Source organism: Schistocerca piceifrons, chromosome 2 (assembly GCF_021461385.2).
Source record: "Schistocerca piceifrons isolate TAMUIC-IGC-003096 chromosome 2, iqSchPice1.1, whole genome shotgun sequence".
NCBI lineage: Eukaryota > Metazoa > Arthropoda > Insecta > Orthoptera > Acrididae > Schistocerca > Schistocerca piceifrons.
In genome coordinates this window covers 700337561-700354915 of record NC_060139.1, presented here as the reverse complement: position 1 = coordinate 700354915, position 17355 = coordinate 700337561, and the positions used below count along the sequence as shown (strand labels likewise).

The following is a 17355-nucleotide window of genomic DNA, read 5'->3' as shown; positions in this document are numbered from 1 at the left end:
ATTTTTAATATTACTTACAAAGCTATAATACTTACAAAAAGCAAGCCAAAATCCATCTAAAGAAAATATCTCCGTTTCGTTTTGTTTTGAGTCACCACCTAAAAAAAGGTTGTTATATTAAAAGATGTAATGAATCACTACAGACAGGAAAATTACACTTAAGCGATAACATACACCCACTGCGAAATAAGACCAGTGATGTTTTACGGCCGCTTGCTACCACCTTAGGGATTAAACAATATTGAGGACGAAAGCGTTGGTCACAAGTTCAGTAAGGAGTTCTTGTGGTAGCGTGTTCCATTCCTCCACCCGTGTGGTTGTCAACTGCCGGATGGTCATTGGTGCATATGGACAGGCTGCAATATGTCTCCCCACGCATCCCACACACGCTCGATGTATTAAGTTGGGAGAACAGGTAGGCCAGGCCATTTGTTGAATATCTTCTTGTTCCAAGAGTTGCTCCACCTGTGTAGTTCAATGCAGTCACCGATTGTCAATGAAGTAAAGGCCGAATTCACTCTTGAAAAAGACACAAACTGGGAAGGAGTACAGTGTCAAAATAACATTGACTGTTGGGTGTACCATGTTCAAATATTAGGTCAGTATACCCATGCAACATTATGCTTCCCCACATCATTACAAAACGATCATGTTAAGCAATGTTCCTGGGTGTATTACATACCTTCGAATGACGAGTGGTGGGAACACGTAACGCACAAAGGAACGCTGTTGAACATGACCATTTTGTTGGTCGCAGTGCTAAGGTGTGTGGAGGCATAATGCTGCATGGGTGTAATGTTTCCCAATCTTTGACAATGGTACACTCACCAGTCAACATTATAGTGATGCTGTAATCCTTCCGCATGTGCATCTTTTCAGGCCCTCATTTCATTTTTATGGATGAAAAGGTGTAGCCACATCAAACTGTGCTGGTAGTGGAGCTCTTACATTCAGTGGATATTCAGCGAATGGGCTGGCCTGCCCGTTACCCTGACTTAAATCCAATCGAGCATGTGTGGGACATGTTGGGGAGACATATTGCAGCACTTCCACTTGCATCAATGACCATCCAGCACTTGTCAACTTGTCACCAACCCCGCAGCCAGCACGGAAGCACATTGCAGAGCATAAACTACCATCCATGGTGATCACATGCCCTATTAAGGACTCATGTCCCTCATTTTGTAATGCCAAGGGGACAACCACAAAGTGCAGTGACTTCAGTGTGATTATTTCATTTGAATAAAAGTGTCATTTCTGTTTGTCTCATCATGTATGTCTTTCAAGTATCTTCTGTACTATAATGTAGCAGTTCTTTCTACATATGGTCGAAGTTTAATCCAGCAATGTTATTTGGCAGTGACACATCATCCAAATGTTACTTTTGTGCTTAAGTTATGGACACCAGTGTATTAGGTACGTTCAAAAAATTCTGAAATTTTGTCTACAAAATTTTTCTACGCTTACCTTTTACTTAATATGCATGATCTCCTTCGAAATACGCTCTCCCACAATTGATACACTGCTCCCAACAGTTTCCACATTCAGAAGCAGTCTTGGTGCACTTCTTTTTGGATCGTGCGAAGCACCATCTGCGAATTTTCTTTTATCTCATCTATCATTGCAAATCTTCATGCTTTCAACGAATTTTCAGCCTTGGAAATAAAACAAAATTTAAAAAAAGTCCAGAGGGGCCAACTCTGGAGAAAACGGAGGATGAGGCAGCATAGTCATTTCATTTTTTGCGCAATACTAAAGCACCAACAGGGATGCACATTCGGGTGTGTTCTCACGATAGAAAAGCCATGAGTTGTCTCACCACATTTCAAGCCATTTCCTTCTAACATTTTCTTGCAGGCATCACAATACATCCTGATAGTGCCATTGATTAACAATTTGTCTCTGTAGCATGAATTCATGGTGAACTAATCATTCAAAGTCAAAGAAAACTAATCAACAAAGTTTTGACCTGACCTGATGAGCTTCTTTTGGCCTTGCAGAACCTTTCCCCAACCTATTGTGAAGATTGAACCTTGATCTCATTATCATAATCGTAGACCTACATCTCCTCAACAGTTATGTTTGTCTTAAGGAACATCTGTACTCATTCGCGCAATCCAAAATCCCTACACAGGCTACGAGGCGAAAGGTCTTTCTGGCCTTGACTCATGAGCTGTGGGTCGAAGGGACAAACTTGGCGGCAACACGATGCATTCCAAGATGTTGTGTCAGGATTTCATGACAAGATCCAACTGAAATGTCACATTCTTCTGCAATCCCTCAGACAGTCAGTCTTCAATTGGCATGCATAATTTTGTTGCCATTCCTGACATGATCATCATCAGTAGACATCAAAGGGCATCCTGAACAAGGCTCATGTTTAACTTCCATTTGCCCATGTGAATCATTCATAACACTTGAGTACGGCTTCAGTACTTATCATCATAGGCTTCCTGCTTCATTTGGTGTCTCTGTAAAGGTTTTCTCGAGTTTCATGCAAAGTTTGATGCAGACACATTGCTACTCTAACCTGCCATCTCGAAAATCGCAAACTGTGCGACAAAACATTCTACTCAATACAGTACTGAACAATAACTAACAGACATACAATAATAAAACTTTCGGTGGTTACACATTAAAAACAGGCATGTGCAGCGATTCCAACCACATTTTGCTCCCACACACCACTGGCGCAAAATTACAAATGCTTCAGAATTTTTTGAACAGACCTCATACGTTACACGATTTAAATTTAAACTTCAATTTGATGAAACAATTCAGGCTTCCAGGGACTAGAAAACTTTGATTCCCAGTATTTCGTATAGTTATTAACTGAATTTAAAAGTTTAAAATGCTGTCATAATCTACTCATTAACAGTACAATATTATGTTAGAGGTTTAACACAATAAGATTATTATTATAGTTACAAACTGTGTGTATGTCTTGAGACAGAGTAAACCACAGCATGCCAATTGCCCAGATTCTACACACTCACTACTTGAGAATGAGAGCGTTTAGCGACTTCCAATAAATTTTATACGTTACTTCAGACCTCTACAAAACTATTTCTCACTGTCAACCTCGAAAAATGATGAAAGGAAAAAAAGTTTACAGTAACTACATTTTCACTGTTCATGCACTGAAAGTTCAGCATCTGGTTTGGCATTTAAATTTATTACTTATTTGCTATTAACTCTATTCCAAAACATTTGAAGGCAGTATCCATGTATACCACCAAATGGACTTGCACAATTATATATTGTACGGCACAGTTTGCAAGATACGACGTCATAAACATTGATCTGCGTGAAAAACTAGCTTTTGCTGAAAACACAGCACAAACTACGCAGACTACATTTTTCCACTGTTTGATGATGATAGCACTTAGTAACTTACAACAAACTATAAACATAATTTCAAACATTTGCTAAACCTTTTTTTTTCTTCATTTACATCCTTATATCAAATACTAAACACACAAATTCAATTATAAAGTAATCAGACATCTGAAGATATTTTTATAAATGGGAGTTTGACTCTTTAAATATTAAAGAATCTCAAGTTTATTGCTTAAGTTATAGTCTAAATTTGGAGACAAATGTGTGCTAAAGTAAGTCATGACTGAAAATGCTGAAGCCTGCAATGACTGCTGACACACAGGCATGGTAATTTTAAACTGAAGGTTTTTATGCTTTCAACAAATCAGAGTGGTTCTCTCTCTCTCTCTCTCTTTTTTTTTTTTTTTTTTTTTTTTAAATATTGCAATAGCAGAATTTCATGGGAGTGTATAGACATAAGTGCAGAGTGAAAAGCTTATCAGCAACAAACTGAAGTAGCTCAGTTTGACAATAAGGCAGCACTCTTCAATTAGCAGCAGCTTAAAAGCTGTGAAAAATTAAAAAAGTGACTGAATATCTGGTCCAAAAACTGCACACTGAAACATTTTTCAAGCCCAACATTCCACTCCACAAATTGGAAAATTAATATTTTCAACAGCACATGAACAAATTCATTGACAGTAAGCAGCATTTTGTTAAAAAGTTCGAATATAATTTGGCATTCACAGTGTTACACCTTAATATTAATAATGTTTCAAATTATTTAAAAAAAATAAGATAAGTAATAGACAAGTCATCTGTTTTTAGGTGCTGGTAACATCCTACATTTAAGAACTATTAGGAAGACCATCACGCCTTCGATACGACGACGATGGAAAAATTACAAAGCACCTAGCAGGGAAGACATTATATCAGCTGATACGACCTCTGATGGAAGAGGCCATTGTGTTTTCACTGAACTGTAGCACGAGTAGAAACTTTTTTTACGAGTACACACAGAGACAGCTAATTCAACGGAATGGACTTTGGAGGCTCTTCCAAAATACAACACAAAGTGTGATAATACGAAAGCAGTTGTGACTGCACTAGGTAGATAAACAAACATTACGTCTTTTTGAAAACAATCATAAGCGATCTCTTAATTTAAGTGATGTTCAGTGCTGGGCACATAAACTGAATCTGATTGCAAATTTTTTTTTTTTTCCTCGAAGGACCTTAGTAAATAGAAAAATATTATAAGCAACTTAAAAAAGTGCTTCCTTGAACACCAGGAAGAGGAAATGTGTATCTGCATTTTTTGAATAAAAAGAAGAGGGATGCAAAGGTCTTTGCTCTTCAAGTTCTAACGTGCTCAAACTCACGTCTCTCCATTTGAATTCTTCCACATTGATAACATGTGGGACTGTCTAATGCAAACATTGAGTATGTCACTTCGCTGTCTGATTATGAGGTGGATTGGATTCATGTGGACGCCACATCTGTTAAAGAACATGCCAGTAACTTAATATGACTGCCTTCTTAGAGACTTCAAAATATCCCACTTCACACAAACTTTTTTCAAAGTCTTTTTTTCTTTATTTATTATACATATGAACAGGACTCGTGCAGCCATCACACTATGTATTTAATGTTTAATATGCTGAAGTGCAATATACACATTGGATAGCAGCTCTTCCAACAAAAAGACAATATATCCTCAAAGTCTTCCTGTGGCAGCATGCCCATGTATGCTGCCACCATGATGGCAGATTCTTATTCAGCACCACTGGTGAGAAGATGAAATAAGGGCACCTGCTTTGCTTGCAGTCAGCACCACTGCTGGCCATGTGGTCTCAGCTGCCCAAAGCCTCCTGCTTCAGCTGTGCTCAGGGAAGGCTCCGCTTACAAACTAGGACAGTTATGTAATTTTGTATGACAAACATTGCATGTTATTGCACTTGATGTGGGCAACTATTATCCTGTTAATGTTCTCACATGCTTGTGTAATTCTGGTGCTCTGTTCGCTGCCGTTGTAATTCTTGTGGGATGATCTTGTACGTAAGGGAATGTAGATACTACAGTTTTTGGTGATGAGGGAATTTTAATTTCCACATGTCATCTGCAAGAATGATGGATATGACAAGGACTCAGTTGTTACACCAGCAGTTGCAGCTTACTCTGTGTGAACATAAGTCTGAACAGCAACAATAATAGCAGCAGCAGCAGTTAAAGATTTGCTTCACCACTTGGTTACAAGGGTGCAACAGGCCTCCTGCAACTGCTCTCTACAGGCCCTACCACTCTCCCATCTTATGCACCATTCTATGAACAAAGGAAGATTGAGACTCATATGCACAATATTTGCAGGAACATTTCACAGCCTTTCAGGTAGTGGCAAAAATTTCTCTTTTTTTTTATCTTGGATTCAACCCAAAACATTTCATTCACTTTAAAAATTTGCTCCATTTAAGGACCCAGCACTGTTGTATTCTGAAATTATCAGTTTCTCAGGGCTTATTACCTTAAGCCAATCCAGGCTGTTGCTTCGCATATGGAGCTTCACCAATGTAAAATAAACCGAGCCAGTCCTATCAGGCAGGGGTAGACAACCTCCATGGTTTAAATAGGACGTGCAAATTTATTTGTGCTCATTACAAACAGTTCTATGGCGACACTCAGATACATGTCACAGTCATCCACTCTGCTCCGGACTGAGAGGTGTGTCTTGAGATGATGTGTTTGGAAGATCCTAGTCAAGGAGGTTCTTGCTATTGCTCAGGCATTTGAATTGTCACAGGCTGCAACTGAACAGTCTGACAACATAACTGATGCAGCATCAGTGTGTTCAGTTCCGCTGACAACCTTGGCATGCTCATTTCGTTTGCAATGTTCAGGGCAGGATGTTAGCACTTTCTGACAACAGTTCTCCTCGTGTCCTGGTTCTTTCTGTGCACACACTCATAGTCACTGCCTGCACTGGCAGACATTGAGAGTCATGTGTCAAAAACATGGCGACGTGGCAGCTATCTGCCATAGTAGCTCATAACACTGATCTTCAGATACGAACATGGAGTTTAGACATGCATAGTGTAACACTGGTGCACAGCCCAGAGCTCTGTGTTCCCTGTAAGATCTACAACATTCTGCCCATTCAGCAACAGATTAGTACATCTCACATGGACAATCACATTTTTGGCCAGCGACAGTGCATCTGTCACAAACTATTTTTTGTCTCAATGCCTCCAACTCCATCCTGTTCCAGGCACTGGATGAGCTCTGCCACAAGTTGGTCACTGTCTTCACCCGAAATAGGTGATGCAAAAGACTATGAGGCTCACATCACCCTTAAGCTTAAGGCCATTCCTAAGTTTTGCCATACTTGGCCTTTCTCGTTTGCTCCGTGACCAGCTATTAAGGACAAATTGGACAGTTGCATGGCCTGGGCATCGCTGAACACGCTCATTCTAACCGGTGCGCTACACCTCTGGTTGTCATTTGCAAACCTACAGGACATGTGTGTGTGTGTGTGTGTGTGTGTGTGTGTGTGTGTGTGGGGGGGGGGGGGGGGGCTGTTTCTTTTGTGTAGGATTTCCACACTTTTATTTTAAGTCCGCCATTAACGCCCAACCAATAGTACATTGCTACCCTATTCCACCCCTACATAAATACCCTTGAAAATGGGAGTCAGGGAGTGTTTTTTTGACAATTAACTTGGCAGAAGCATACTTCCAGCTTTGTCTCGATTCCACTTCTCAAAAGATTACAGTCCCTTCTGCTTATACCATTGCACACACCTGTCATTCAGCACCCCTACCATTTTCCAGGGATTTTTTAAATAGTTAACACAATGCAGGGTGTTTCATGCTACAGATACTATCTTGATGACATTGTTATCATCATGGGTTCCTCACAGCAGTAACATCTCATTAACCTTTGTAATCTGTTCACTAAACTGCTAGAAGTGAGCCTTAGGTGCAATATGTGAAAGCTGAAGATTTTTCAGATGGAAATTAAATATCTGAGCCACTTTCTTTCAAGGACCTCATCAAAACTACAGAACACTATGTGGTGGCTATTGACAACATACTCAAATTGTGGAATCTGAAGTCACTCCAATCATTTCTGGGTAAAGTCAATCATTATTCACAATTTCACCCCAATGTTATGGACATCAGCTATCCGTTATACAGGGGCAATATTGGCTCACAGAAATGCTGACAGTTCTGAACATCCTATCACATACAGAAGCTTCCGCCATTCGCAACTTCCTGACTGGATCATACAACTCCAGCATTTGTGTGTGTGTGTGTGTGTGTGTGTGTGTGTGTGTGTGTGTGTGTGTGTGTGTGTGTGTGTGTATATCACTATGAAACACACTATAAATCAACAGCACAACATGAAAATGCGGTCACGTTGTCACACTTGCCCATGGGACCCGATTTGGCCTTTGACAAAGCAGAAGTTGTCTGTTTTCAGATTGATGATCACTTGCAGCTAGCAATGGATCATTTTCAGTAATGTCTCACCACACAATACAGGCCACTGCAAGATCCTATGATCTGTAAGATGGTTCATTTTGTGCACAGTGGTTGGCCCGCTCAACTGCTCCGTAATTATGTCCTCCTTAGTCATCAGCTGGCAATAGTCAACGGCACACATCTCCTTAGTATTGATTCTGAGGACCCCCGCCTTTGTTGTCCCTCTGGTTCTGCAGGCTCATATCCTTTCTGTCCCACACTGTAGCCACTGGGGCAAGAACCACATGAGGATCCTCACTCAGTGTTTTGTCTACTGCCTAGCAATTGAGAAGGTCATTCGTGAGTGCCAACAGTGCAATGGGCAGGTGGTAGCACTACCACTTTGCTCCATGGCCTACACTGAACCAGCCACGGGCCCACATACCCATTGACTCTGCAAGCCCCTTCTGTTCCTTGTGGTGGTTGGTGGATGACATGTTGTCTAATCATCCATGTGTCATGCGGTAAACCATAGCAGAGGCTATGTTGTGGGTGCTCATCCAGGTTTTTGTGATTGAAGGGTTGCTTTCAAACAGTTGTCTCAGATAATGGCCACAGTTCACTTAGGTATTGTTTCACATGCCTGTGCTCACATTGGTAATACCAACCTGATGTCCACTCCATTTCACCCAGATTCATGTGAATCAAAGCATATGGTTGGCACCTGTAAGTTAGATAAGTGCTCGGCAGACTAGTCAGCTGACTCAGCATTACACCTTTGTTTCTCAGTACTTTCAGGTGCAGTGCGTGTAAATATGTTGCATTGTTTCAGTTCACTGTGTTGGTGTTGTGTTGTAAAGCACCTGAATTGATGTTTTATTATATTTTTTGTTAATGCTTGTGATGTAAAAGATGGTTTAGTACAACAGTTCAGCAAATTACTAATAAATTTAGAGAATGTATGGAGGGCCAGGAAAATGTACCTCATTTTCTCTGCTGAATGTATTTACTGGACTGGTTTTTTTTTTTTTTCATCTGAGAGAAGAATACAGTGTTTAATATAGTTTATATTCATTAACAGTTGCCCATTTCTACAACCACAGCTCCATGATTACCTTACAGATCACACTCAAGTGTATGGTAGGGGCTTCACAGAACCACTTTTAAACTAGCTCCTGATCATCCCACTTTCGAATAGCATGCGGAAAACATTAACAGCTAAATTTTCCTGTATGAGTGCTGACTTGTCTTTTTTTATGGTCTCTTCTCCCTACCGTAGGTGTGCACCATCAAAATGTTTTGTGATTAACCTGTTAAGTGGGTAGTTTGCGCACGCGCCTCTTCCACAGTGGGTAATATACGACAGCGCGTTCGTTTGCGGTGGTGCTGCACGTTGTTCTCACGTTTTCCTTTGCATTTTAATTGTTGAATTTAAATTGATATTTGGTGGAAATGAATAAAATATATTGCAGAAGTTAACAAAACTGTATTTTCACAATATTACATATAGTTTTCAGTGTGAAACATTTTAAAACAAGGTGCTGCACACAAGGAAACTTCGCATTCTGCGCACCAGTATGAAGTCTCTTTGCGAAGGCCTTTTCTCGTACACACCACACACCTCATTGTTGGTCTTTTCTTCGTTGTGGGTGGCAGAAGGTCTGGAAAATGCCTGGCTGTAAAGCATGTTGCTTTTGGTGTTCAAGGTGGGTGTCCTACTGATGTCCTTTGATGTGGTGAAGATATGGTCAACTGTTCACCAAGACTAATCAGGAAGCTCATTCTACTTTGTTCGCCACCATGCTTCTTGTGCAGAATGTATGCATTGTAGCATGCAATGTCCAACAAGTGGCGGAAAAGCTTCTAACAGTATTTTTTCAGCTTGCTTCTGGCCATCTGGTAGCTTTGTAACTGAGAATTGCACCTATCCACGCCCCCCCCCCCCCCCCCATATTCTTGTTGTAGTCAACGACAACTTGTGGCTTTTAAATGATTCCCTTCTTCGAGTTTACATTTACAAGTGTATCGTCAAGGAAGGTGCTGACCATAACAACGTTTCTTTTGTCTTTCCATTTCATTACCATCTGCTTGCCTTTGTACCCTGTTATGTACTCCCCTTTCTTCAGTTTTTCCTTTTTTACGAAGTCAGGGAACCCCTTCCTGTCTTGCTGCAATGTGCTGACAACATCGGTGTTATTGCTGGTTAGTTTGTCCACCAAATCTGTACTGGTGTAAAAGTTGTCGAGATAAATACAGTGGCCTTTCCTGAGTAGATCGTGTGCAAGCTCCAAAAAAATTCGAGAGGTTATTTTTTCGTCTGGATAGTGGCTACCATAATTAGTGTCCTTTCCAGTGTAAACATTAAAGTCCCATACATACCTGAAACTGCTTTCACAGAGTTCGTACAATTTGATGCCAAATCTGCTACGCTTTGATGGAATATATTGCTTCCATCCAAGTCGTCCTTTCCAGAGCAACAACGATTCGTCAACGGTGATGTTCCTTTCTGGCATGTACACTGATCTGAATTTACGCCTCAGATGCTCCATAATGGGGTGAATTTTGAATAGTTTTCTGCTGATAGTGCCTAGTGGATCATATGAGGTATTGTCAGCAAAGTGGAGGAATTTCAATAGAAGATGAAACCGCTTTTCACTAATCACTTTCCTGAAGAAAGGTGTGTCAACTGATTCCCTCTTTGAAAAGTACATTTTGTGGTCTGGTTTGTGAAGATTTCCTTGAAGTACAAACATTTCAATAAGTGTTTTTACCTCGTCGCGTGTAGTATTCTGCCAACTGTGAACCCTAGAGCGTGCTGCTAAATTGGGATGAGAAGCTATGAACTGTTCTGCATATGTTGCAACTGTTGGGATCCGTTCCAGATCGGTTTGACGGAGGAGATAGAGAAGATCCAAAGAAGAGCGGCGCGTTTCGTCACAGGGTTATTTGGTAACCGTGATAGCGTTACGGAGATGTTTAATAAACTCAAGTGGCAGACTCTGCAAGAGAGGCGCTCTGCATCGCGGTGTAGATTGCTCGCCAGGTTTCGAGAGGGTGCATTTCTGGATGAGGTATCGAATATATTGCTTCCCCCTACTTATACCTCCCGAGGAGATCACGAATGTAAAATTAGAGAGATTAGAGTGCGCACGGAGGCTTTCAGACAGTCGTTCTTCCCGCGAACCATACGCGACTGGAACAGGAAAGGGAGGTAATGACAGTGGCACGTAAAGTGCCCTCCGCCACACACCGTTGGGTGGCTTGCGGAGTATAAATGTAGATAAGTTCGTCTGTTCAGCTATCATTGTGCACAAAGCATCATCCACAAAACACATAAAACAACTCATCACATCGTTTTGTTTTAGAGGCACAACTGTACCACTATTACCACTGAATAAATATTGAATATGAACTGAACTAGCACGCACAAATTCACTAGGTACCGTCTGATGCAGTAGTGTCTCGGAAAGATAAGGCACGGGAGATTTGCTTTTGTACAAAGTTGGGAGGATAATTACTGTCTGTAAGGGCCTCAGTGAACCCCTCAGTATATTTCGAGAGGGAGCACTAGTCACTGCAGATGCGATGACCGCGGGTGCCTAGGCTGTACAGAAGGGACTTCTTAGTACGGAACGGGTGGCAGCTGTTGAAGTGGAGGTACTTCTGATGGTTAATAGGTTTCATATGGGCAGAGTTACAGGTGTAGCCATCTTTGAGGTGAAGGTCAACATCGACAAAGGCAGGTTGTTGGGTTGAATAGGACCAGGTGAAATGATTGGAAGAGGTACTATTTCATCACCACATTCCACAAGAAACCTAATTAGTATACAATATGGACCAAAGACTTGACTTTATTATGTGACTTGAGTTACTTCACTACTTCCTCATTACTCACACTGGCAACCGTTCTTGATGAGAAATGTTTACGGCACCTTCATTTGTGAAAGAGTTTTGGAAAACCATGTTTAGTAACTCTGATTTAGTTGTGTTGTCACTGGTAACATTACTGTTCCTATCATATAGTGATGTTATTTATTGTATTGTGTCACTAGTACACTTTATACACAACCAAACATTCTTTGGATTTTCTGCCAGATTTGTGCTAATTTAATGCCTCACTTTTAGAACAACTTCGTTTCTTGTATCTGTCAACTTGTTTAAGTTATAGAGTTGCAATGGAATAGAATATTGTTGAAAGATTTTTCACAGAACCAACAGAAGTTGTGGTCATACATAAAGGCTCTTAGTGGCCCCAAAGTTAAGTCTCCCTCAAATGTTCCTTTACAAAAGAAAACCGAGAAGTATTGCCCTAACTTAATTCTCATGCCACTGGAAGGAAAAAAAAGAGAGAGAGAGAGAGAGAGAGAGAGAGAGAGAGGAATAGTTATTAGTGTCAGTGGCATTGAGAAACGGCTGAAATCATTAAAATTTAGCACAGCCCCAGGGCTCAAAGCATTCCAAATCATATTCTACACCCAATTCACAATTGGTTTATCCCATCTGTTAACAGTTAAATCATAAGATACCTCAAACAAAATGCTATGCCCTTAAGTAGGAAGAGAGCACAGGTAACATCTGTCTACAAGCAGGGTAACAGAAGTGATCCACAAAGCTACCACCTAATACCTCAGACATCCAGTTGTTGTAAAATCTTGATTCTGGACTCAAACACAGTGAGGTATCTCCAACAGAATGACCTCCTCCAGGCCATCCAACGGATTTAAAAAACATAGATCATGTGAAACCCACGTCACACATTCACATGTGTCATCCTGAAAAACCAAGGCTGTTGGGGCAGATGAAGTATTTCCCATTTTCTGAAAAGCATTTGACTCAGTACAATACCTAAGCTTAACATCAAAAGCATTATTGTATGGGGGCATCAGGCTGAATTTTGTGGCTGGACAGAGGATTTCTTCGTAGGGAGGACGCAGCATATTATCTCACATGGAGAGTCGCTGACAGATGTAGAAGTACCTTCAGAGGTGCCTCTCGGAAGGGTGTTGGGACCCTTGCTGTTCTTATTTTATATTAATGACCTTACTGACAATATTAATGACAATATCTGACTTCTCAAAGATGATGCAGTTATCTACAATTACATAAGGTCTCAACAAAGCTGCACACATATTCAGTCAGATTATGATAAGATTTCCAAGTGGTGCAAAGATTGACAATCTGCTTTAAATGGTCTGAATTGTAAGACTGTGCACTCCACAAAACAAAAAAATGTAGGATCCTAGGGCTATAAAATCAACATCCCACAGCTGGAATTGGCCAACTCCTACAAATACCTGGGTGGCATAGAGACTGGAAATGGAATGATCACACTGGCTCCCCCATGTGTAAAGCAGGTAGCAGACTTTGGTTTATTGGTAGAATAATAAGGGAATGCAGTCAATCTAAAGAGGAGACTGCTTACAATTCACTTGTCTGACCTATCCTAGAATACTGCTGAAGTGCGTGGGACCAGTATCAAATAGGACTAACAGCGGATATTGTAGGTATACAAATAAGAGCAACAGGAATGGTCATGGGTTTGACTGACCTGCAAGGGAGTGTCACAGAGATGGAAGAACTGTACTGGCAGACTCTTCAAGACAAATGGGAACTATACTGAGGAAGTCTACTAACAAAGTTTCATACACCAGTTTTAAATGATGACTATGAATATACTACACCACCCTCTACATCACTCCCCAAAGAGATCATGAGGACAAGATTCGAATAATTACATTATGCATGAACCATTTAAGCAATCATTCTTCCACTGCTCCACATACAAACTGAATGGGAAAAAGTCTTAATAATGGGTACAATGGGATGCACTCTCTGCACTGTACTTCACAGTGATTCATGGAGTATAGCCTTAAATCTAGATAATGAATACATAGCTGCAGTCTGGTCTAAACACTATCCTTGGTGACCTACCTAACAATTTGTCGGTGTTGCTGAAAGCTGCTGTCCTAGCTCATAGGTAACAGCAAAGCTCAAATTCTGGATAAAATATTGAGAGCTGCTGAAGAAAGTTAATTTGATGTATGTGAACTTAAAATTTATCAGCTGACTACTTAAGTAATTAACCCTCGCAATATCAAGGGGGGTACTTTATGCCCACCTTTTGAAGATATTGTAATTTAGTTGTCTATTTTAAATTTTTGAAAGATATTTGTTATTTTTAATGATTATTATCTAACATTCCATAACTGTTTTTAATTTTTCAGTAAAACATTACCTACAAATTTAAGTCTTAATAGCGAATGTGACTTTTCATAATAAATGTTGTTGTTGTTGTTGTTGTCTTCAGTTCAGAGACTGGTTTGATGCAGCTCTCCATGCTACTCTATCCTGTGAAAGTTTCTTCATCTCCCAGTACCTACTGCAACCTACATCCTTCTGAATCTGTTTAGTGTATTCATCTCTTGGTCACCGTTTACGATTTTTACCCTCCACACTGCCCTCCAATACTAAATTGGTTATCCCTTGATGCCTCAGAATATGCCTTACCAACTGATCCCTTCTTCTAGTCAAGTTGTGCCACAAGATCCTCTTCTCCCCAATTATATTCAATACCTCCTAGTTAGTTATGCGATCTACCCATCTAATCTTCAGCATTCTTCCGTAGCGCCACATTTTGAAAGCTTCTATTCTCTTCTTGTCTAAACTATTTATCCTCCATGTTTCACTTCCATACATGGCTACACTCCATACAAATACTGTCAGAAACGATTTCCCGACACTTAAATCAATACTCGACGTTAACAAATTTCTCTTCTTCAGAAACGCTTTCCTTCCCATTGCCAGTCTACATTTTATATCCTCTCTACTTTAACCATCATCAGTTATTTTGCTCCCCAAATAGCAAAACTCATTTACTACTTTAAGTGTCTCATTTCCTAATCTAATACTCTCAGCATCTCCTGATTTAATTCGACTACATTCCATTATCCTCATTTTGCTTTTGTTGATGTTCATCTAATATCTTCCTTTCAAGACACTGTCCATTCCGTTCAGCAGCTCTTCCAGGCCCTTTGCTGTCTCTGACAGAATTACAATGTCATCAGCGAACCTCAAAGTTTTCATTTCTTCTCCATGGATTTTAATACCTACTCTGAATGTTTCCTTTTGTTTCCTTTACTGCTGGCTCAATATACAGATTGAATAACATTGCGGATAGGCTACAACCCTGTCTCACTCCTTTCCCAACCACTGCTTCCCTTTCATGCCCCTCGACTCTTATAACTGCCATCTGGTTTCTGTACAAATTGTAAATAGCCTTTCGCTCCCTGTATTTTACCCCCGCCACCTTCAGAATTTGAAAGAGAGTATTCTAATCAACATTGTCAAAAGCTTTCTCTAAGTCTACAAATGCTAGAAACGTAGGTTTGCCTTTCCTTACTCTATTTTCTAAGATAAGTCGTAGGGTCAGTATTGCCTCACGTGTTCCAAAATTTCTACAGAATCCAAACTGATCTTCCCAGAGGTCGGCTTCTACCAGTTTTTCCATTCGTCTGTACAGAATTCGTGTTAGTATTTTGCAGCTGTGGTTTATTAAACTGATAGTTTGATGAATTTCACATCTGTCAACAACTGCTTTCTTTGGGATTGGAATTATTATGTTCTTCTTGATCATAATAAATGTCATATTCATATTTTCAGGTTCTTACAGATCTATATATCTTCATAAAGTATGTTACAAATAGAAGTCAAATGAGAATGACATGTATATTTCTTTTATTATTTGTAATGGTCATAAAGTTCACCTCCCATCATACACGTTAAGGGAAAAGCATTGGTATTGCTACGATTGTGATAAAGGATATTTTCATGTTCTGTACCCTACCTATGCATCAGCACCTATTTAATTAGTATCATATTAATGAAAATTACTAACAATTAAGGAAATTTGGTTTGTTTGTGGTGGGCATAATGTATGGACTCCCCTTTGGTAGCACAAGTTATGGAAAATATGTTGATATTGCTACAGTTAATATAGCAAGTTATCTAGATAACTATATGGGTAAATGTAATGTATGTACATGTGAAAAGAAAGAATCTTTCATATTCTATACGTAAAACGTATAAAAATAGTTGTGAAAGGGCGAATATTTCACACATAAATCTCTCACAGGCCAATAAAGTACAATATGATACTTGAGGAAAGGTAACGGCTGATAACAACAGAATGATTTAATACAGCAAGTGGCTTGGCTTAATTTGATTTGCGAAGTATCAAGTTTATTATTGTGGCCTAGTGTCAAAACAAGCCTGAACACAATATACACGAAATTCACGAAGTGTCAAATGTGTGGTTACAAGTAATTATTACATTTCTTAAACGTATAACAAAAAAAGTCTGCTGTTCCATAGAGATCATGGTAACACACGTGCCTACTGCACTTCAAGCCATCCATGCGTGAAAGGTATTAATTCCTTCCCTGTGAATAGGAAACATAGCCACCACTGCAGGCATAGTGCAGTTAAAGCCTGTCTCAGTAAAAACAGCTAATTTTTGGCGTAACAGGAAACCCTGCACTCCAAGGAACGTTCCCAATAATTTACTCGCAACATAGCGTAAAACTTACTTTCTATTTCACGTAAATTATTCTCCAACGCTTCCAATATACTATGAAATACATTTTCTTCGGCCATATCAGTGGAATTCAGCGTCAAAAACTGAATCCAAACATAAACACAACTTAACCTGTATCTCAACTTCGTTGATAACCCACAACTGACAACAGAACAATTGAAGGTTCACAAAAGTTGTCGATAGCCAAACGTTGAAACAATGTCGCCAACTTTGTTACACGTAATTCGGCTACGAGTGCATATTTCTCGAACTAAAATACATTCCATTCCAAAGAAATTCGTTAGATATCGGAGTTAGCCAATGACGATAGCGGTTACTATCAGCCAATGAAAAAAATTAATTGTCTAATACAAGCGGCAGACTGTGTACCCTGTTTTCGCTCAAGTGGTTTATTTACTGACGGATCAAATGTGTATCGTTCTGCGATGTTTGTGGGAAGAGTTTTGTATGAAGGCATAACTAATGAAAACATGTGCGTTTTCCACGGCATCAGCGAGGCAGAGAAAAAAAAAGTCACACTTTTGGCTGCTCTCGGCACACGTACATGAAAACACACAGGCCTACAGAAGGACAGGGGTCATTTCACCTCAAGTGGTCATAGCCTTCCCGCTCCTTCAGGTTCAATTTTCCTGAAATTTGCTGTGGATGTAGACCTATCCTAAAAATGAATTTGTGCAAAATTTTAAATCACGAGCTTAAGTATAGGAGAAACAGCGAAATTATATTTGGATGGAATTTCGACGAATGTGCATGAAAACGAACAAACACCAATGTCTGAAGCTGATTTATTACAAGACAGAAGCAAGTGGGAAACTATTACTTTCAGGTCCTGGATTATTTCTGGCTGTGAATCAGAACAATACAATTTGACAGACTGTAAAGCATTTTGTGAGCCAGTATAATTCAATAAGATGACTCAAGAAACCTGCAGAGAAAAATGCACATATTTTTGACCTCCTTTGCGGTCAGGTATATCAGGAAGAAAAA

At 39.9% G+C, this 17355-nt stretch overlaps 1 protein-coding gene across 1 annotated transcript in view; it reads right to left on the bottom strand.

The window, feature by feature from the left end:
* The window catches only part of LOC124776742 (cyclin-D1-binding protein 1 homolog), a 100085-nt gene extending 83556 nt beyond the window's left edge, over positions 1-16529 (bottom strand). Inside the window, exons 1-2 of the mRNA XM_047251866.1 lie at positions 16361-16529; positions 36-98 (exon numbers count right to left, since the gene is read on the bottom strand). Of these exons, the coding sequence (XP_047107822.1) occupies positions 36-98; positions 16361-16427 (130 nt within the window). The 5' untranslated portion in view covers positions 16428-16529. The remainder of the gene's footprint in view (positions 1-35; positions 99-16360) is intronic.
* Positions 16530-17355: the final 826 nt, after the last annotated feature.